The 22,507-nt window shown below is 42.4% G+C and overlaps 1 protein-coding gene and 1 long non-coding RNA gene across 2 annotated transcripts in view; one reads left to right on the plus strand and one right to left on the minus strand.

Annotated features, from left to right (window-relative positions):
* The first annotated feature begins 80 nt into the window (after window positions 1–80).
* mam (mastermind) overlaps window positions 81–22,507 on the plus strand; it is a 52,385-nt gene continuing 29,958 nt past the window's right edge. Inside the window, exon 1 of the mRNA XM_011298892.1 lies at window positions 81–2,328. Within this exon, the coding sequence (XP_011297194.1) occupies window positions 1,867–2,328 (462 nt within the window). The 5' untranslated portion in view covers window positions 81–1,866. The remainder of the gene's footprint in view (window positions 2,329–22,507) is intronic.
* LOC105262982 (uncharacterized) lies at window positions 3,445–5,285 on the minus strand. The gene is made up of 3 exons (XR_891872.1): window positions 4,892–5,285; window positions 4,533–4,826; window positions 3,445–3,989 (listed from the first exon to the last, which is right to left on the minus strand). It is a non-coding gene; the product is annotated as an uncharacterized lncRNA (long non-coding RNA).

The raw sequence follows: 22,507 nt of genomic DNA on the forward strand, positions 1-22,507 counted from the left end.
AAAAATCACCCTCCCCCAAGATCCTGGAGGTGTAATGAAAAAAAATAATTCCACTCACCCCTTTTAACACTTGGTTGCAGATACGCCAAATAATGGCGCCAAACAAATTGTAATCGTCTCCCAGTGAAAAAAATTCTCGAAGCCCTCGTTCGGTGCAATCTCAGCAGATGGCGCTGGCGGGTCAATTTGTCCTAAACGAAGCGGTGGGCGTCCTCAACCGTCACACTCCACCAATCGCAACATAGAATCCCCAGGCGTCAGTTGGCCATTATTATGGTTCACCGTTTTTCGAACTGTTTCGAACAACACACAGCCCCTCGTAAGTGTATCTCCACGGTAACCCACGCGCAGTTCTGTTAATGACCTCGCGCGCTAGAGATGGCCAATAGAAAAATCACAGATTCTTCCGCGACCGTCAATTGTCTCTCAACCCCCCAAACAATCGTAATCACGTGTCGCGTACATTGTTGATGGTGACAGTATCGAAAGTGAGGTTATGAAATCAAGTTAAATGAGAGAAAAACAATAGCTTCGAAATCCGTGTAATTACCTTGACATGTGTGACACATTGACTGGGTGATGATTTGCTGAATTCAAGTGACGTGAAAAGATCGAGACTCGAATGGTGTGTGATGGAATGACAGTGACCGAATCCCCAGCTCATATAATCCCGTCATCATTTTATTTCTACTGGTAAATTATTAATTTCCATTCGGCGAGTATTTTTTGACGGTACGTCAGCGGGCTGCATCCTGCAACTCTGAAGCTTCCCCTAGAAATAGTGCCGTACCCACTCTCTCTTCCTCCTCCTTCCTCCTGCCTAGTCTGTATAAGAGGAATACCATCTCCCTCCAACCGGACAATACTGTCCCGTTCGTCGAATTCACATTGTCCCTCTTTCTCGGACGCGAGCGCGGCAGCACGCTGCTCTCGCGTACAACTACCTGTTGTGACGTACATTCAATACAACGCTTGCCACACAGTGTACCGAGCATTCAGGTGAAAATAATCGTCACAGAGCAGGGAGCGTGTGGTAGGGTGGAGTGGGGAGATTTTTTTTTAATTTTTGAGGGAGCCAGAGAAATGGGCAAAGACAACTGTTGGCACTCTCATTGGCAATAACGTGTGATTTCTGGGTGAATAACGACTGGTATAGTCGAATACCACTAGTAAAATATTTCAAAGCGATAAAAGCGGCGAAAGGCTGAGGCCGGTCTCGATGCCCCACTCCTCATTTTCTCGACCCGCGCCACAGCCACAGCTACAGCTATGGGCCACACTTATCGAGAGAGGAGAAGTTAGTCTAGCGCTGCGCTCGTGCCCCGTACCATCGGGATCAACACTCGCGAGCGTTAATTTGACGCACGTAAACACAGTGAATCATCGATAATTTCATTTGTATTGGAAGATAGGTAGTGAATAGAGACTCAAGGTGCTAGTGAAAATGAACTTATGATTCGAAAATATGCTGACAGTGAATTGAACAAGCGATAAACAATGACGACAACAACAACAAACGAGTTAACAAGTGAGTGAAGGCTGGATGAGTGTGCGCAAGCGTCGAGGCAATGTGAGGTTACCACTTGGCGGGTGATACAAAAATATCAAGAGACGGTGACGATTTAGTTCCATATGAATGGTAGTGAATGAATGTCACGAGTTGAATGCATGACAAATGTCAGACGACAGGAAGTTGATTGTGGTACCGTGTGAGAGGATGCTCGGAAGGGCGGGCATTAATAACGACGAAGAAGACGAAGAAAGTAGAGTTGTCGATGCGATAGTGGTGTGATAATAAAATAGTTGTTTTTAAACTGAGGTGTTTTCACTGCGCTGGCTTACGCTGCAGTGGATTTAGGGGGCTGTATGGAGGCCGGGGGGCTCCTGCCCCATCAGCCCTCGCAAGGCCCCCCCGGCACTGGCACACCAAGTGCCCAAAACGTTTGTCTTGGTGGACAACGACGTGTCACTAATCAATCGCCAGTGCACTCGGGTCTGGATCAATTGAACTCTGGTCTTGGTTTGACCAGTCAGCAACAGTTGCAGCATATACAGCAGCAAATGGGTCAGGCACCGAATATGGGTGAGATTATCACCCCAAAGAAACAAGTGGCGGTTGATAGATTGAGAAGGAGGATGGACGAGTATCGGAGACATCAGACTAATGTTACACCAAGATTTGAGCAGAGCTTCAATGGATTGTGCGAGCAAGAGTCCCAGGGTACACTTCTACTCAAGCAGAGATTTTTCGATAACAAGGCCAAGAGACAAGCCAAGAAAGCTGATAAGAAGCAGAACGAAGCTGTCGGCCTCTCCAGTGTTCACGTGGTGAGTTATTTATCCTCATTTATTTTCTTTTCCATTCTTTTTTAGTTTTTTTTTTTTATTATTATTGTTATTTTCATTAGCTTTTTCTCTTCGTTTCTTTATTCTCTCCCGGTACTTTTCCTTATTACGAGCTCGACGAGTTATCGCGACAGATCTCTTGCGCGGGGTTATTGTGGATAATATTTCTCCGGTTTTATTCGAAATATTATGCTCATTCTGGAGCTCGTACGTGAGAGTATTCGTAAGCCACTTAACTTGAACTCTTGGAGGCGCACGGAGGAGTGTGTTTTTCTCGGAAATCTCGGGACATACGCTCGATCGTGTGTTGATGAAGCACAGAAGGTTCTCCATTCCCGCCCCAGCCTTTGTAAATATACTCTTGTGAAAGAAAGAACAAGTTCAGTAGACCGATCGCTCTTTTTTCGTCTCGGTCTTCTTCTCTCCCTCGCCTCACCCCCGGGTGTACCCCGGTGCCCGCAAAATCTTTCATTTTTCTCTCCAACGGTGTATCATCTGAAACCTGCCTCAAGCTGCATATAACCCCTGTTACCTACCTGCGTGTAAGCTCTTTCAATAGTTTTCGGGGGATTTCATTCGGTTAAGAACATCGGAGAAAAAATCACTGGGATTTTTTTTTTCACCTTCTGGTAGTTTTTCGTTGTCATTCAACATTCTTCTTCCACAATTCCCGGGCACAGTAGATTCAAATCTTCGGGGGTTGGTTAATGTTCACCAGTTGGGGGATTCATTTGAAAGTCAAATGACAGCTTCCTTCTTCAATTTTCCCTTCGTTCTAGATATTTTTAAAAAAATTAACAGAGAACACCAATGAGTTTCACGTTCATTCATAATCGATGGAAAGTATCGTGAGAATTGTTGATTTTCCACGTTAGAAACTCACGGGTTTTGTGCCATGGTGATCCAGATTCCAATGCGGTCGCTTCTACCATCACGATTGACACTTTCTTTACGTTTTACCTACAATTTGCCATATATATATCGCGTTGTTTGAATATTGAGGAAGAAAAAAATATAATAAAAAATCACGGGATTTCATCAGAGTTTTATTGGAAAAAAAAATTCCAAGCGATATTTAATTTTCATAATGAATCCCTAATTATTTGATGAACATTCGTGCTTATTTAATATGAAAGATCGCAGTCTAAAACATACTGGATTCCACAGTGCAAAATTCTCCCTACGAAAGACACTTACACATTCACTAACATTATGATTACAAAAATTCCTTGGTAGTTTCGCATTACAATCCATTAGTCAGCCACCCACTGGCAATTTACGACTGAAAATCGCCGGGATTTTTCCCCTCTCTTCTCAGTATATGAATGCCAGTATCTGATTTGTCTGAAGTCCCGATAACTTCTCTTTACGATCGGCAATAGCCCTCCGAAAAACCATAACTCGATTACATATTATTAGTACCCCACGACTGCGCTCGTCAGAAATACTCATAACCCCCCTGCCCATCCACAATAAACCATTGAAATGGTGTCGAACTCACTCTCCGAGCATCAATAATTTGATGGGCAACTCGTTTAGCGCGGGTGGCATGTCCGGAGACTCTTCATGGCCTTCTGGGTGGTCAAACCAGAGTGAATTCCATGCCGTCGTATAATGGCCTTCCCCAGAGGCATTCCGCGAGTCTGTAAAAGATCCATACAAAATCCTCTCAGGATAACCAATTCCTCTCACACTCAACACCTTTCACCCACTTCGAAATTAATCAACAGCACCTCAATTGCTCCATTACAAGAAAAAAAACCAAAAGCTTTCTTGAAATTTCTCGATCTTCTCCCTTCACATTTCATCATTACACCCGAAAATCAAATCAGAAATCGCGAACATTTCTCAAATCATTCCACGAATGATCTCAAAATTTCCAGAAGTTTCAATTCTCTCAAATTTTTGGCAAATGCTTCAACATTTGGTAAAGATTTTTTTCTGCCCACATTCTCTTATTCAACCAAAAAATTCGAACATTTCCATTCCCCGAGGAAGTTCTAGAAACTTGGAGAAATTTCCAGGAACTCCAAGCAACTTTCAGAAGCTAGGGATGAAAAGTGAGCACTAGGTTGATCTCTCTATGAATTATCACCCGAGTTTACGATCCAGTTCCCAACACTCATTAATTGATACCCAAAATATAGAGAAAAAGTCACTAGGGAGTGACGCAGCAAGAGCCTCACCTACAACCAGGGTAGAATCTTGAACCGTTAAATTCAGTACAATCTAGCTCGTCCTCGCTGTTTTCCCCCTTTCTCCTGGTTTAGTCTAGGCCTCGAGTTAGTGAGAGTGGTCCCAGCGTGAAGGAGATGGGTGTTGAATTCCGTCCGGATGACGCATTCCGTGAAACCTCCAGTCTCTAAACGCATCTTTTGTGTCACGAAACAGAGGCCATTGTCGAGAGAAAACAAATGGAGAGAAACAAAACGGGAAATCATTTCATTTCATTGAAAGAAGAATGTTCCTTTCCCCAAAATCTGATAAGAGAAATGTGAAAGGATTATTCTGTTCCAAAAATTCATTAACTTGAGAGACCACGTACATATTCCTTCAAAAATCTTCATTCACGAGTCATTTCCCGGTGATTTCCTCCAGGTGTTACCAATAATAATCGGATTGCTCCATAGTATTACCACCATAATAACTTACCAAAAAAAAACTCTCTGAAAAATTATCAATATTAAACAATTCCGTCAGTCTTCGCTCTCGAGTAAATTCGGTATTAATTAATTAATCATAAAGATAAAATGAGTAATCAGTGGATTTTATCGAAGGACATTCCCCCCCGTGGTTGTTCGCAAAACAATATGATGATGGTTATGGGGATGTGAGGGGGATAGCTGGGCTCAATTGGAGAAGTGCGTTTTGGAAATAAAATAGATATTTTTTTTGTCCATGAGCGTTTGCTCTGTACTCGGTGGAATTGTGGACGGTCGGGGAAGCCACTACCACACGTTGCGCATTCATTTATAAGTCGCGTGGATCCGCAGCGTGCGCACGCGGCACTCGTCAGGCCATCATACGATTGTTGAACGACTGGTGTGCGTGGAGAGCATGTTACCACTGTACACACGGCACTCAGGATATCCATGAGACTCTGGTGTGCGCTGTTGCCACCTCCTCTCTCTCTCAATCTCCTTTTTCCATATAACTCGTACGCTGACTCTCAGCTGGCTGCACTATACCAAGAGGTTCTCAAACATTAGTATTCCATCTTTTGAAATTCAAAATAATCCACTGTTTGTTGCGGAGGGAAACACCCATTATAACTTTATTCCGCTTTATCTCACAGTATGACCCTCTATTCTCCTTCATCTACCTTCATTTCGAGTCAACTTCATCAGGGAATTCCCGGGGAATTGAGATGTAATCCACTGAAATATTTGTCATTTTATTTTTAATCTGTTGAGATAAGCTTTTCCCCGAATTTGTCCTGGTTTATTTTTTTTTATCATCCAAAAGACGTGGAGTTGAGAATTACAATGCGGGGCTCCCTGTGCTGGCGCAAGGAGGTCACGGGACGATGACAAGCGAGAGTGAAATCGGGAAACGAACTTTATACTGATTTGTCACTATTTATTCCCCAAATAAATAGTGGAGTATTTGTCGTTTGGATATCGGCCACTGCTGGCAATTGCTCCAATTTTTCCGTAATTAATTCGCGATGAGATAGGGAGCAGGGGGGGCAGGAGGGAGATTGATGTATATTCATCCGGTGAATTGTGATGAAAATATTTGGCCAAGTGGCTATTTCGAGGTTGAACGCGTCAACGGAGAATAATTAGCGTTTCAATCTGGCGCTAAAGCCTACTCGGAGATTGAATACGAAATACCGATTAAGTATCGAAATATTTTCCACCGATGATGAGACTAATGATCCACGGAGATATACCAGGGACAATGTAATGAACTCGCTGGATTTAGAGATAATATCGCACTTGCGATTGGTTTGAGTTGGGGCAAATGACGCGGTGGAGTCATACGGTGTTATTGACGCATGTGTGCACTACGAAGTTAACGCGTTGGTGCTGCAGGATATAATGTACATGAGTCGATCGTATTGAGAGAGAGTGACGGGGTGAGGTGGTGAGAGAGGGTGAGGTAGTTTGTGTGGATTTTGTGATGTTGGGAACCACTGGAAACAGGAGGCAGCTGAACGGACAAAGAGCGAACGGTTATATTGCAGGACGACAGCGCAGACTCGGAGCTGCTGCGGTGCGCCACCTTCTCTCTTCGTACTTGTACAGAGTTTATGTATATGTGCTATATACTGCTGTACCCCCTCCCTTTTGGAAATGCCCCCCCTTTCCCCTCTTTCATTGGTCATCCCCCCCTCACCACTCAAACTTATACCTGCGCCGTGCATCGGCAACTTCGTGATGCTTCTTGTACTTGCTCGCACTTTACTCACATCCCCCGTACTCACGCACTCCACACTGCTTCCTGTCACCCGATCGTCCATCGACAATCAACAACCGTTGGAGCCTACGACAGTCCCTCCTTGTCAATAAAACACCTTGCTTCGATTTTTCTTTTTTTCTTTATCGACATTACCGTGGACTTCGTGACAACGGAGCACCATTATGCTGTCGTAGGGAAAATGTTTGTTGGTGGTGAGAAGGATTTTTTTTTTAGATTTTTCACGGTTTAAGAGATTTTTCAATGTTTGAAAAAGCTCAGTAAGGGCGCTTGGATTTGGAACGGGTTTTAAGGATAATCGGTAATAGTGAATGGGTGAAAAATGCGCAGGGAATTTTTCAATTTGAGTTTTTCGCGATCCCTGAGAAATTTTGATAGGACTTTTTCCCTACAGTATGATCTATACGAAACTGTAAAATGTACTTGAATATCCTTAAGGTGCGGTAGCGCCTGTGACTCACACTTGGCGATGCGATACCACACCTGATTTCTCCATGAATGCACCGAGAATAGAGGACAGAATTATCGAACATGATGCTGTTCTAAGAATAGTTGAATCTAATCGCAAGAATGTACGCAAATTGAAGGAATGAAGGCACTTAGATGCCAGAGCGTTATCTCCCCATGGATAGACTTGTTTTCAAGCGCACGATAATCTGACTTCTTGAAAATACTCGACAAGTATCGAGGATCATATCTCCCTGAGAATACACGAGCAATCATCTATTGATACTAAAAATAAAGTGTATATTATCAAATTGTTGAAGAAATAATGGTGGGAGGGAAGTGGTAACGCTCGAGGGATCTCTCTACACCCTAAAGAATTGCCATTTCATGGACAATTGAAACATCGAGGGAAATTGTAATTGTCGGGGGTGGAGGAGTGTTTCATAAAAACTCAGTTAATGTAGTTTTGCTACGCGATATACTGCACTGCAGGGCCCTCGCGTACTTTCACCTCTGTCTCAGCGGATTCTGCAACGACTCCATTAGATTCCAGACTCTAAAAATAATCTATAATATCTAAATGAGAGAGGGAGCGTAGTCAGAAGTCACTGAAAATACCTGCGCAATCCCAATTGTTTGTGGGTTAATTGAATGGCTGGAGATATGCTCAAAGGAAAAATATCGAAATACGTTTGTCAATATTTTCGTGAACAATAGTATTACTGTTTCAAAAGAAAACGCGAAGTGACGGACACGGGATGAAGGGAACGAGAGATGACAATTTCCTCAAATTCTCGAAGCTGAAATTTTCAATGAGAATATTATCATTAAATGCCCTGGAATAGAATTGCTGTTAAAAGTTTCCAATATAGCAAAAATTCTTGAACGAAGAATGTCTTCTCGAAGGCGGTTGAAAAGTCAGGATAAAAAAAAACTCTCAACACCTATATGACCCGTAACCCCACCCCACGAGGGTGAGTTTATGGTCAACTGTGAAAAGAGACAGTGAAAATCCTGAGGGAGCCCCTCGCAACCGTGGGCTTGTGGTCGTGCTAAAAATTGCGCTGACGTCAGGTCTACATTCAAGGTGTTTTTTTTTTTTTCACATTCATACGAAGAATGGCTTCAAACGCGCAGATAACGAGAAACCGAGTAGCGAATAATCGACGAACGCGAGTAATCAGTGGCGACAAAAAAAAAGAAGAAAGAAAGGTTTCCCCTTCTGATGTTGGGACGAGAGACAAGCGACAAAACGATAATCTCGCATGCATGTTCACCGAAAAGTTTATCGCCGTCAAGATTGCAGGCGTGTATGGTACACGGGTTATATGGCACAACATTACAACATTTAATTAGCAAAAGCGGAGCGAGAAGACAACTGGTGGACAAGGTCGTTGGTTTTGCTTTGCACCGGACGCGCGTCTCCACCACTGCTTATAAACGACAGCTGACAAACTGATGTACGTGAGCCAGACAGTATAACCCACGGCTACTAATCGCTCCGCAAACATCGCGTTTTACGCACAAACGGTTCTCAATTTAACAAATCAGGGGAATCACCTCAATCTCCCATCACGCCCTCATTAATCCCCATTAACGATACACCCTTACTCGATTAATGGGGCGTTGGTTTAAAGGGGTGAATTATACATTTTATTTTCGGCTATGGTAGTTAGTGCTTGTGCAGCGGCAAGATTAGATGGGCGAAAAATTTTCTACTCCACGAAGTGTATAAAAGTTAAATTAGCCTTTACGCGGAGTGCACTCATAGGCCAGTAAGGACTATTAACTGAATTACGCTTAGATCGAGTGCATCCTCATCAGGAAATTTAAACAATTCATGCATTGTAGAGGTTGACAGGGAGTGGAAAGAATAATGGAAATTTTGTGGAGAGGAATTTTTTGGGTTTGGGTAAACACCTGGCGAGATGTAAACACAAATAGTCAGTCCCAGATTTTTCGGAATTGTTATCAATTACAGTCTCACTTCAACTCAGTAGAAATTTTCAATGCTTCAACTGCTCTCGTGGATTTTTTTTTCTCAAACCAGGGGATTTCTTCGGAAGAAATTTTGATAATCAATCTCTAAGTACTTTGACACGTTTCAATATCACGTCGTAAAATTGTTTAGACTGAGTTGGTTTCGTATTATTTGTTTACCCCTTCTCAACCGGATGGCGGGCGATCGAGAATAATATAAACAAATGGGAGAATAAAGAGGATATTAGGCGTAAGTGGTCCAGATGTCAGACACTTTCATTTTTCACAAGTATAAAAAAATTATAAACAAATAATTTAATCACTCCACGTGAAAGATCGTTCCATAAAAGTATGTTTTTACGTTAAAACAAACGTTAAACTTTCCAATTTACGCCGAAGTACAAAATTCAGGAATCATCCCGTCATAAATACAATCAGATTCACATGAATCGAATTTAAATTTATTCTATCGCCGGGGGCATCTGAATACATACATTCAAAAATCCCTCACTCAACCGTGAGAGAATTTTCTAAAAAAAAATACATTTTTAACCGACCAAACGCGACGTAATTGAGAATGAGGGTCTTGTTCGTGCTCGGCAATCTTAAAGAAACAATTAAAATCGACTTGACACCAGGAATTTTTCCCACACACTACCACCTAAAGTCGAATAAAAAATTCATAAAAAACTTCAAAGTACCGTTAAATTACCTAAAAATCGATGCAAACCGCCAAGTGCCTGAAACCCCCAAAGGAACAGAGCCCTCAATCAGGGAGCGACCCAAAAACGATGAGTGATCCTCTCCAACCCCGTCCGTTGCGTCCGTTGCCGGTTTTCCCGCGGTACATCAGAAGGAGTCCCTCATTTCTCATGCCTGTACAACGAGACAATCGGCTAGAAAAGAGAAAAACCGAAAGGGAAAATGCCAAAAGCAAGGGGCTCCCAAGACGCGACAGAGATGGTGTGATTAAGGGGATGAGGAGGGATGAGGGGGTACCTTACACACTCCCCATACCCAGTGCAATGAAATACGAAACAGCTGTGCGTGACTCTCTCCCCGTTTCCCCTGACGTACCGTCAAGGCGTCTGGTTATATGACGAGGACGAGAGAGATCGAGAGAGAGAGGGAGAGAGAGGGAGGACGATCCATACGGGCCTATCAGGAGTGGCGCGCGCTCTCGCATACACGGCGCCATCACCAAGGGTACGCACCCCTCAGAGGTTCTCAGTATTTCCACAAATAATTAAATTAACAAATAACCCCGACGATCCGTGAAAATTATTCACCATAACCAGACAACCCGTAGATACACTCTCTTCGATACCTCAAGAAAATTATCACAATTATATCCGCGTAGATTCTACTATATTTTACATGAACCGTTATGATCACATGTACTTGTAAGAAATGCAAGGATCCTCCAGTGTGCGGTACGTCCAATAAGACTGGGATGGTATCGGCCTCGGAGGCATTAACCTTGATGATTCGCGGAAGCTGGCGCAAGTGTAGATGTGGATATGACCTGAGCCTGAGTTAAAATCTTTACCTCCCCTTACCCTAGCCCTCCCCCCCTGTTTTGTTACCCATACATATCTAGAATCGCTGAGCGATAATAACCCACCGCCTGTACACCACCCAACCGTTAAAGTATTTATACGCATGTACGCAGGGTTCGTAATCACCCGTACACGCCTTATGGCAACAGCCACCCATAACCCTCGTGCATGACACATGCACAGGCCCAGATGGACCATTCCTTATTACTCATGGACACTGCACGCGCAGAGCAGTGGAAATAGTCCGTGAAATGCATTCAAATGTTACATCAACTCGCATGCATTCCCAATTAATATTTCATACTTTTCCGTCATATCCATTACGCATGTTCATACGCCAAAAGGCGGGTTAATGACACCTCAGCAATACTTGTTTAAAATTACGGTAATAACTGCGTAACGATCACACTAATTGCGCCCAATAAATACTTCCCTCCCGTCGTACTAATGCCATTTAATTCCACAAAGTACATAAACTTTATTGGCTGAATTGACCTGTGCAGCGTGTTATTCGGAAGGGAAACCTTGGAAAATACCGGTGGGGAGGGAAATCCGGGGGAATCGCCGGCTCCGAAGGGTTGCTTGACAAGTACGAATAATTATAATGCTAATCGGCAAGTATAAGTTACGGGAATCTCGCTCCCTGGGCCCGCCGCATTGCGCCCCCGCGGAGTTCCCCTGCTCTTTTTTTTCACATTTTTTTTTTCAACTCTTCGACTCACTTTCCGTCCCACTCTTCCTCTTCATTCTGGTACCCTCTCCCGCGAGCGGGTGAGCAGTCAGCACCGATGCCTCAACAGTATATACTTGGAGTCAACCTGTTCTACTCCCACCACGTACACCCGCCTAGAATGAGATAAATAGATGAGGGGAGGGAAGAGGGATAACGACTAGTCGCACAAGCACTCGGTGGCACCGTTGGATTTTGCGCATGCGTTTCAATGCCAAAACTCCTGGACAGGGGAGCAGAGTGAGAGGAACGATGGCGTATCGGTGTGCCTCGTGTAGTGATAATAAGAAGAGAGCAACTCTATGAGGAACCAACGGCCTCCGACCCGTTCACCCTATCCTAGGTGGAGCCGTTCTGATACTGTACCCTCAGTGGCGATCAACTTAAGGCTCTTTCCACCTACTCCGTTCATTAGTTACCGGACTTGTTTCTCTGACATCCGCAAATTTAATATTTTGCAATGCACCATCTCTCACCAGTTCTCATTGTCTCATTTCGTCATTAACTTCCTCCAGAAATACAGATGGTACCGGTATGTAGTCAATTCCACCGAGATATATGATGAAATTAATTGATCAAATATCCATTCTGATCAGTCAATTAGTTGGCTGAAGTTTGGGGTGGGAACATGCCCGATATTTTCAAATTCTCTAAAGTACCGGATTGTTTTTACATTGTAAATGTTTTTAATTCAGTCATTTTCGCGGGACTCTCATTCATCATTCGTTTTGAAACATTTTAATATTTTATTTCTATTCATAAAAGAGAGTGGTGTCAAGCTGTTTTCTTTCGAAACTGGCGGAACAATAACCCTCAATTGCGATTGGTCAATGAGTTGCGTGAAGTTGTCTTGCGAGAGCGCGCGATATTTTCAAACCCTTTATAGTCACTCCTCCGGTCTTGTCCCAATTATGTTATTACTCAATTCATTATCCACCGAGTGAACCAACTCTTTTCTGAATTTTCTTCATCATTCGCCTTAATAAAAACCAATATCTTTGATGAATCAACATCTAACATAACGGCTAATTCTCCTCCATTAGTTGCATTAATTGAAATAACTGAGAAGGTGCAAGATCGATCAACGTTTCATTATTATCCATCAATTTTCTCTTCATCTTCACGATCATTGCTGACGGGTTTATGAAAATCAGATAGTGTTGTAATTACGAGACGTTGCGTCAAGACTGATAACATTCCTTAGTACTCCCCGACAATCGCTCAAAACACTGGGAATATGATTAGAGCCGGACTCTTTTGATTAGGGTTTGTGTGAGGATCTCTGCGGGTGTGACCGTGAACGAGGATAAAGAGGTGGAAGAGGTGGAAGAGGTAGAGGAGGTAGAGAAGGTAGATGAGGTAGATGAGGTAGATGAGGTAGAGAAGGTAGAAGAAGGAGGGAAGAGGGAAAGAACGTTGGGTGGAAGTGCATATGCAGTATCTCACTTCAATCCCAGACTCGATTTACTCTTCTCCACTGGGTTCCTCTGGTTGGCTTCTCATGTCCACCTCGGTGGACACGCGGGTGAAGCAAACCATTACCTGGACTAGGGACATGGCGTGGCCCGATGGTGGGGCAAATGCCGGGGAAATGATGGCACGCTATGCACGCCTGGCGGGGAAAGGCGAAGCATAATCTCACGTTGGGGGGATATTTGGTGTGTGCCGGGTAGGTGAGGTTAGTTTACGGTTAGCGGAACGCCCTGACGCCCAACGGCCGGCCGAGAAGAGGAGCCTCACCTCCGGATACCGCCAACAGATGACACCACTGCGCCCCACTCAATTGCAGGTGCAGCGTGTGCCATTCACTCGTGAAAAAAAAAAAAATTTATTCGCCAGTCCTAGAATATTCCAAAAGAAAATATTTTCTTTGGAAATCATTTCTCCAGATTAGACTCCCAACCGATTCAACTAGAATTATGAGAACTAGTCTGTTACGCATGACTGTCAGATTATTATCCAACACATGACCTTGAGTGAACTTTAATAACAGTTATTAATATTTGGAATTATTAAAAATTATTATTTAATGAAATTAATGGAAGCCTATGATAATGTCATGTACAGCGTAATAATCAAATTATTAGAGGGGAACTTGGATTGTTGGGGATTACTGTTCTGGAGGAATACCTTCCAAAAGGATATTTTGCTGAGTCCAGGATATCAATCCTTGTTTTTTTTTTTTATATATATATATATATATAGTGTTAGTTACTACGGGATATATCTCTCTCGGTGTTGGGGGGTCACAAAACTCGTGATAACTTGGCCGTGCTCATCGAGTGTTTCACTCTGTAATGTACGGAATAACCAGGATATCAGCGCGTCGCATCTGACGATGATTATCCAGCGAGACAACCCGGTGTTATTTCATTGGATTAAAGCGTCAAATATATTACACCGGAGTAATAACTACGTGATTTAATTTACCATACATGGGGAAATGTATATGTACCGGGGGATGGGGGGGGTGAGGTTAATCAATCTCAAATGTACATCGCCCCCACCCTCGGGTCACCAAGAGTTTTGCGCGCCTGAGCAGGGAAATTCCAGGGGGTGGTGGTGGGAGGGCTTTTTGACTGGTGGGGAAATCCTCCCCACTTTGTTGGGTCTACCCCGTGTCCTTCCGAGATTATATACTGAGGGTTTTGCCCCTGCAGTAACATGATATTCATCCTTCGTTCTCGTTAAGAGATCATTCGAAACACGAAGCCACTTTAATCGCGTCTCCCTGCATTGAATTTATTCAAGTTTTAGGTTTTATATTTATGGTCTAATTATGATATGTTTACGGATGGGAATTATGACAGTCATGAATAGAAATTTTTGTTCAGTGTTTTCGTAGCGGCACAAACCACTCGTGGCGGTGAACTAACAGGATCGCAACAAGTGATCGGTGCCTTCTCCTTCTACAATGTTGTTTGTTAGATTTTCCGCAGGCGCCCACTGAGCAATACCCAACTATTCCTCCCAGGAAGAAGTCGTCCTCCTTTCTCTTCACTCATCTATGCTTCCGTTTTCAGTACAGCCGGTCGACCATCAGGACCGACTCGTCCAAATGCTCCCATATGTGAGGATGTTTATCGTAAATCAAACCGTTAAAAAGTTCTCGGATTTATTTTTTACTGATAGATCCACCTTCTCCTCGCTATTTCCGTGAAAATGTTGATCCACTAATTTAATGATTTTGTTAATTACTGGGAATGCAACGGTTACTTCAATTTCTTCACTCGCTCATTATTTCTATTTTTATCTTCTGGGCCTCTACCACACTCTTCAGAAGACTAATCAATTTTAAACACTTGAGGAGTCATTCTCAGGAGAGCCACATGGCAACTCCATTTATAGGAAACAGTCCATGAAAGTTTCAAATTTCTCTAGACCGTCAAGGAAAATGTCTTTTTTTTCAAAAGCGGAAAGACGAAATTTCAATTATCCCGTCATAACATTCGTGATTTTCGTAATTTTTCATGAATTTTGGATTTATAAAAGTTGGTATTCTTCCGGTGAAAAATGAAGAAGAAAGCGTCATTGTACCAACTAGTCTCAGATGACAACGCTTCTGAAATAAAACCAACCAATAGACTTTCTAGTGCACACTCATTGCGCAATTAACCGGCAATTGTACATTCACAAGTTTCAATTTTATATCCACCTTTTAAGTATCCGTAGGACTGGCGGTGAACTGTATGTACAGAGCGAGAGAGCCCTTGCGTAACGGTGTCATGTAATAGGCAACGACGAATCGACCTTCTCTTGGCTCGCCGCAACCGCCAACCCACCCACCTCTCCACGATGATATACTCTCCCCGAGTACGATATTACCCTACCGTACCCCTCAGGCACTCTAGAAAGCCACTGTTACACAAAACACACGAGATTAACTATTTCAGTTGTCAAATAAAATTCAATTAAATCATCTACACCGATTCGTTACGAAATTCCTCAATTACCGTTGCAATTAGAAAGCCCACCCCTCCTCCCTCGATTTAACCGGCGATTTCACCGATTTTCCGAGTAATATCTTATATTCTAATGCTAACGATTTTTTACCTCTTACTTTGTAACTCTCTATCAATTTCAATACGCCGAGTAACGAATATGAAACGCCCTGTTGAGAGGTTGAAATATATGAAGTGCAACGTTATTATCATTTTTAACGTGAGATGGGGGTTGTGGAGGGCTTAATGCATCCTTCCACTGTGAAATGAGGTGGCGGAGGTGTGAGGATGAAGAGGGGGATGAAGAGGGGGATGGTCTTTGTAATAAGGTCGGGGGATGAGAAAATTTTCGCTTTCAGTCAGGCTCATAAAATATTATAGTAGACGGATGCATTTTCATAACACTGGAACACGACACGTCGAGATGAGAGTGGATGCGGTGGGTACGCTCGTCGCATATTTTATGCAATCTGACGTGGCTTTTACGACGAAAAGCACCTTTATATTCGTATATACATGTCTGCTGCATTATACGATCGTGGATCTTGGAATTTATAAATGGGCAGTTTTAATTATTTACTGACACCTCAATGAAAGTCAGATGGGTGGCTTAATGGGGAGAATGTAACATTTTAGTTTTTGATGTTATTTGTTGGATTTTAGTGGTGGCCATTTACCGTTCACCAGTAGATGCACTTTTTTTCCCTCTCTCTGCATTCTTTCTCGAGGTTTTGATGTACTAGTGGTTATTATCTGCTCGATCATAAATTGAGGGGAATGTCTTCGGTATTAAGACTTCCTGGACTCAACTGATTTTCCGTAGGTGTTGGACATTTTTTTCTTCTTCATTAACGCCCTGAAAATTCATTATTTCTACTCAAGGAGTTGATTCTCTCTCAGTAAAAAAAACTTGCAATTGCGAATAAGTGAGGAAATATTTTAAACGTCTGAAAAAGCAGCCTAATTAGAATTTACGAAGTAGATGTTTTAATTATTATTAATTTATCGTTGGATTCGACTGGTGGACATTTGCCGGTGGGGAGTCGATGCATACGTGATGTTTCTTTTCCATCTCGTCGGATCCTTTTACGCTTTTTTTACGCACAGCAGAATCTGCGCATTCCTTGGTGCTCTGTACTGGAAACAGAAGTAGACAAAGTAACGAGTTGGTACTCGATGGAGTGGGGGCGGCAGGTGGTGGGTGGAATGGGTGGCTGAGAGGGTGGGGAGGGGGTGAAATGTGTAGAGGGTCGGTTTGCAGAAAAAAGGACTCGCGTGGCTCGATACTCCAAACGGTTACACATAGACCCGTTGTACACATATATGTTCACACACTGATGTGGCAAATGTATTGGCTTCCTCTTTCCCTGACGCAGTTGATGCTCTCTCTGTGCTTTTCACCTCTTCCCATTGGCCATCAATTTTTTAAATAACGGTTTTGCGGTTTTTTTTCCACATTGTTGCTAGCGAGCTTGATATCAACTCGGTATTGAATTATTCAAATGATAAAATCGATTCAATCCATTCAATTGCGGATTGCAAATGAATGGGAACCTTCAATTTAAGATGTATTCAGTCTATTGTTTTCGTAACAACTTCGAGATTGTTATTTGCATAATACCAACACTACGTATTTCGTAACGTCGAGGGTACGGGAATTGTGCAATCTTCCGGAAGCACTTCACAATATCCTTCGATACAAAATCTCTCGACATATTGTAAATCTGAGGGAAGGGATTGAGGATAGAATGGTGTAGTCTTTACTGTCAATAGGATCTTAATCGGCTTTTTAATGTTTGTTTAGTTTGGGAATTCAATTGAGAAAAGTTGAAGTGTTAAATAAATTTCAAACACATCGAGCTTCAACTTCAAGATGTAACTTTCGAAACTTTTTCGCCAACAAAATTGAAAAATTTCTTCTGGAAAATTGTCCTCACTTTTTTCCATTCTATAAAATATTTTCTACAATGAAGAAAACGGTTTTCTTAAATATTCAAACTTTTTTCTAACGTCAAAAAACTTTCTCTTTATACGTTCCAACTTTTTGTTATGAACTTGACAGCTTGGTCGAAGAAAGTGAATAAAACATTCTTATTAGAAAAATCATCCAAAGGACAGAATTAAAAAATAATCTACACACCGTAATCACGATTTATGCAGCTATTAAACCTTGTACGTAGATTTCTAATTGCTGACTAAAAGAAAAGGAGAATCTTGCTCCAGTCTAATCTCACCCCTGGCGATTGAATTTCGCGGGATCAATTTGAACTTCATTACCATAAATCAGGGCACTGAACGCTGCATAAAAGCCAACCGAACAAGCAGCGTCGTCGTCCGGGTGAAAGTTTGAAACTCTTTCTTCTACCAAGAAAAATCCAGGAAACTAATCCCACCGAGAAAAGAGAATACCTTTGTTCCGGGTTGACTGGCAATTGGTCACCAGAAGCAACAACAGGAGTTGAGATGAAAGGGAGAAGGGGCTTGGACGATAAAAACAATGATCAAGTGTCGTTAGTTTCATAAGAACACCGGAAAGAATCTTCACTCGGTGGTTAATCAAAAAGGGAGAATGATGGGCAATGGAGAGGGTGGAGAGGGTGGAGGGGGTTGTGGGAATGGTGGGGATGGTGGGGATTTATATCCACGAGGAGTTTATTTACTCGAGTGCGGAGCTATTGGGGTCGTTGGGGTGAACATCGACGCGCGAGTCAGTGACGCCTCTTCACTCTCCTCTCCCTCTCTTTTACCTCGAAAATTTTATCCCTCATTCACCCCCGCCTCTCACTTGCCAATACATGTTGTCTCTACTCATCGTAACAGGCGGTGTGTGCGGTTCTTACGCCACTGGGATCGATATCCCGGGAGGCCAAACAGTAAACAGCCGGTTGGTCAGAATAGGGAGAGCCAAAGTGGGGATTATATGACGCGCACCCCAACACCACTCCACTTTTCCACCCCGCGGGTATTTAACTATCATCCATCCTTCATATACGCCATTTTTCAAAATTTTTATTCAATCATATATTTCAATTGCCCGAGATTTTATTCAATTTCTATTGAAGGCGCGCTTCAATATTTGGTATAATAGTATATTACGCCACGTGGCTATCATGTGTAATCATCATTGGTCTTTCATCTATGCCGATATGCAATACTCATTTCTCTGAATTTCAGTGATACGAGTTTTTTGGTCAGGTTTAGTTAGAAGCGGTTACTAAAAAATGGGGGGAAAGTAACTTTTACAAATGGAATTTTTCTCATCAACCAATCATTGATTTCACATATTTTTGCTGCATAGATGATAGAAAAATCCGCAGAGACCTAGAAAATGTGGAAGCGAACGCATTTTTTTTATTACCGCGACCCCGGGGAGGGAAGTCGCTTTTTTTGCAAAATTGAGTTTTTTAAATTATAGCAAAATGCCTAGAGACGGGAAAAAATAAAAAAGTAAATTTTTTTTTTGATCATGGGGCCCTGGGATTAATTTCTTCACGAAATATATATATATATTTTTTTTTTCACAGTCCACGACCTTAGCATAAGTACCCAATTTTCTTTCTCCCCCCATAACCGTCGTCAAGTATAAAAGCGAAAATACGAGATAAGTACTCTTTTCGTAGATCAGCACAAATTTTTCTGAACAACCCCAATTCCTACCCCCCACCCTGGCGAGCAGCAACTTGGCCTACCGAGGGTGGAAAAAAACCCCAACATGGGTGAATTAAATTCATGCTGCAAGCCAGGTTGTGGCCTTTGCGCTGCCGATCACCGCGCAAATGTATGTACGTATGTGTATGTACCCGAGAGTAAACACGGACTACGCCACTGACTGCACAAGGGGAATGTGGCGCGTCTCAGTGGCTCTCAACACACCACACTCTCCATCTCTCTCCTCTCCAAACATTTATCAAGTAACGTAACTCTCTCTGAAAAAGAAAAAAAAAACAAAAAAAAAAAAGGAAAAGAAAAATGCCATGGCCAACGTCGAGTTTCATTCTATCCGAGCCTCTTTCTCCAATTTTACGGTGTGATTGTCATGTGGGTGATATCAGGGGAAAATGTAGGACACTCACGATGTTATTAGGATCGTTTGTTAACTCAAATTATCGATTCTTCGAACAAACAGGTATTCAAGTGATACACTGCTTTGATCGGGGTAATGTCGGCTGGGGTGGGCGGATTTTGCATTGTATCAACGTAATGCATACTGAAGGGTGCCAGGGGGTGGAAGAGGGGATGAAAATATGTCGCGTCGATGTGGCGCAGACGCGGGGCGTTTTGCTTTGAGAGGCAGAGGGGGTTGTTGGGCTGAGTGAGGTGTTGGGTATATAACCAAACTCTAACCCTAATTGTAAATAGCATATCGGTGTACTGTAGACACGCTTATACACGACAAATCCACCCACACCCCCTATTTCAATCCACCTATACACCCCACGCATATACCACCCCCGCGAGCTCCGATTGGCCCCACACTATCGGGGGTGAATTGTGTCAAACGCACGTTCAACGCTCTTTTGAAAATTTGTGTACAGAGCCGAGTGTTCATTTTGAAATTATGGTATATAAAATTGCAGCGCTAATTGACTCGTTAGAGGGACTCGTATGGGGGGCATTTGCCCATTGACGTCTGTGATTAATAACGAGAAAGTGAATCACGATCAATTGAGAAATTGCGGGATCCGAGGTCTAATTAAATTGGGGGGAATTACTCGTGGAATTTTCAATTGAAAGACATGGCATTTTTTATTGACATTCGTCCCATTATTAAAATAACTGAAAAATTATTATAAAAATTAATTAATTAAGAATAAATTCGTAATTATGAAAAGTGAATCATTTTTATCTTAGGAACAGTTAAAGTTCTCGAGTTCTCTCAATGTTGCAGTAAAAAACGCCATAAAACTAGAAGAAATTAATTTTTTTTTTGACATGAAAAACAATAAAAAAAAAAAAAGTTTCTGACCGCAAGTACCGATTTGTTCGAAAATTCAATTGGATTTGTGAAATATCTGGGACGACAATTGCACTGTCCTTGTCGCCATTGAAAGGTTGTTTCGTTATTATTGGAGGCAGAAGAATAGTGCAACGTCCGCATGTTCTCGAGTTGAGACAATAGTCAGTGGCGTAGGTGGTGTTCGACTTTTGGGATGATGACAGATTAGCTCAATTGATAGTTACGTCATTATGCGGCTCGACGCTGTAATTAATGTAGCGAAAGGGTAATGGCTCGTTTTTACTTGGGTGGTAATCATTGATGATTCAACAATGGGCATTTAAAATTGGGAAAGTATTTGAAAGCACTCGGGGATCCAGTGGCAACAGTCAGTAGTAAACTCAGGGTCTGGCCAGACACATTTGCCCGAGAGTTTTCGATACAGGAATGAATGAATAATCCGATTACCCGTACGGGGGAGAGACTCGGGGAATTAGTGGAGCGTGATATTAATAAACTGTAATAGGGTAATGGTCAATATCCTCAATAGTTGTTCATTATTTCACGTGGTACTAGCAAATCCAGTTACATTGCGGATGCGTTGTCAGGGACTCGGCCGTTCCGAGTAGCCACGAATACCGTCAAACAACCCGACGATGACGTAATGAGCGTCGGCGGAGGTTTTCGTACACGCGCTCAACGTCACGCTACTCCTATGTACTGTATGTACGCCAGTCTCTCTTACCGATACACCGGAAAAAAATTATAACAAACTCGAAGTAAATCAATAAGATGCATTTTACCATTCAATTATTTCGTGGAAATGGTGATAAATCGAGTCGCTTTATTTTTGGATATCAATGTTCCATAGCAATTTTTTATAAATGTCAGTGGAGCAATATAATTCAGAAAAATTAGGAGAATAATTACATCAAATTGTTTATCAAAATAATAATTTACAATTTTTTTTCAAATAAGGAAAATAAAAATTTCACCATTGATACGATTTTTTATGGAAAAAATGAATGGTCAGAATCAGACTAGTTAGAATTTTTTAATTTTTCCCAGCTCCTGTGGAATAATTGATTTAATACGTGAAATATTAAGTAATCAATTGACAATTTTCAAACCTTTCATTCAACCAATTTGCCCCGTGAGGTACCCGAGTAAATATCTCAGCAAAATAGAACTCAATCAATCGGCAAATCGCTGAGCTGAAAAATCCCCCCGAACGTGCGATTGATGGATGTCGAAACATCGAGAAATAACCATTTTAATCCACACGAGTAGATTCCACCGATGCACTTTGCACTGTTATCTCTGATGATAGCTCGCAGTATTCCGAGAAACAAAAAAAAATGGCCTCAGGGTCGAGGCGGGTTTCTGCGATGGATTAATACCGCTGGGCGTTATCCAGATCGATGAGCAGGCTCATCCAAAATCCAACATTCTCATTCAGGAATAATAAGCATTGATTTTTGAGTGGGCGTTTCGTCATGGAAATCGGTGGAGAAAAGTGAGACAAAATGAAGCGACATGACAAAGAAAATGGTAGGATTTTCGTTAGCCTGCAGGAGAGAGACGACGAAAAAATGCAGCTAAAGCTGAAGAAGTGACTGTCTGGTGGAGTTGGTACAGAGAAAAATGCATATGTATGCGGTATGTTACACCGATATGCGATGGGCTTATCGGTGTTTGTTGTAATGCCGAGTCGACGGTGAATAGAGAATGCGAGTTGAGTCGAGTGATGCCGAGGTGAGACGAGTCGACGCGAGTATCCCCGAGCTCAAGCATGAAAAGAGTCAGTGGTTGACGACTCCTCGAGGCGTCAGGATCGTCGTAAACGGAGGGACATGTCGCTCTTCTTATTCCCATGGCTCTTTACACCAACGAGCACGTGCGCCGCGTGACAGCTGATAACCGTTCGCGCTTGCACGTACACAACTGTACAATGTACGTCAATGGTAAAATGATATTTACAAATAAGTCATGAAATCGACGCCGGTGAATCCATGAAAATTTCATAATTTCATTTAACGACGAAAGAAATGAATATTTTGCCGAGCGACTCTGATACTGAGGTACGCGTCATCTCGGTGCATTGAGGCAAAGTTTACCTACAGAAAGAAGAAAACAATATTGCAAG

This window comes from Fopius arisanus, unplaced genomic scaffold, assembly GCF_000806365.1.
Source record: "Fopius arisanus strain USDA-PBARC FA_bdor unplaced genomic scaffold, ASM80636v1 scaffold00001, whole genome shotgun sequence".
Lineage (NCBI taxonomy): Eukaryota > Metazoa > Arthropoda > Insecta > Hymenoptera > Braconidae > Fopius > Fopius arisanus.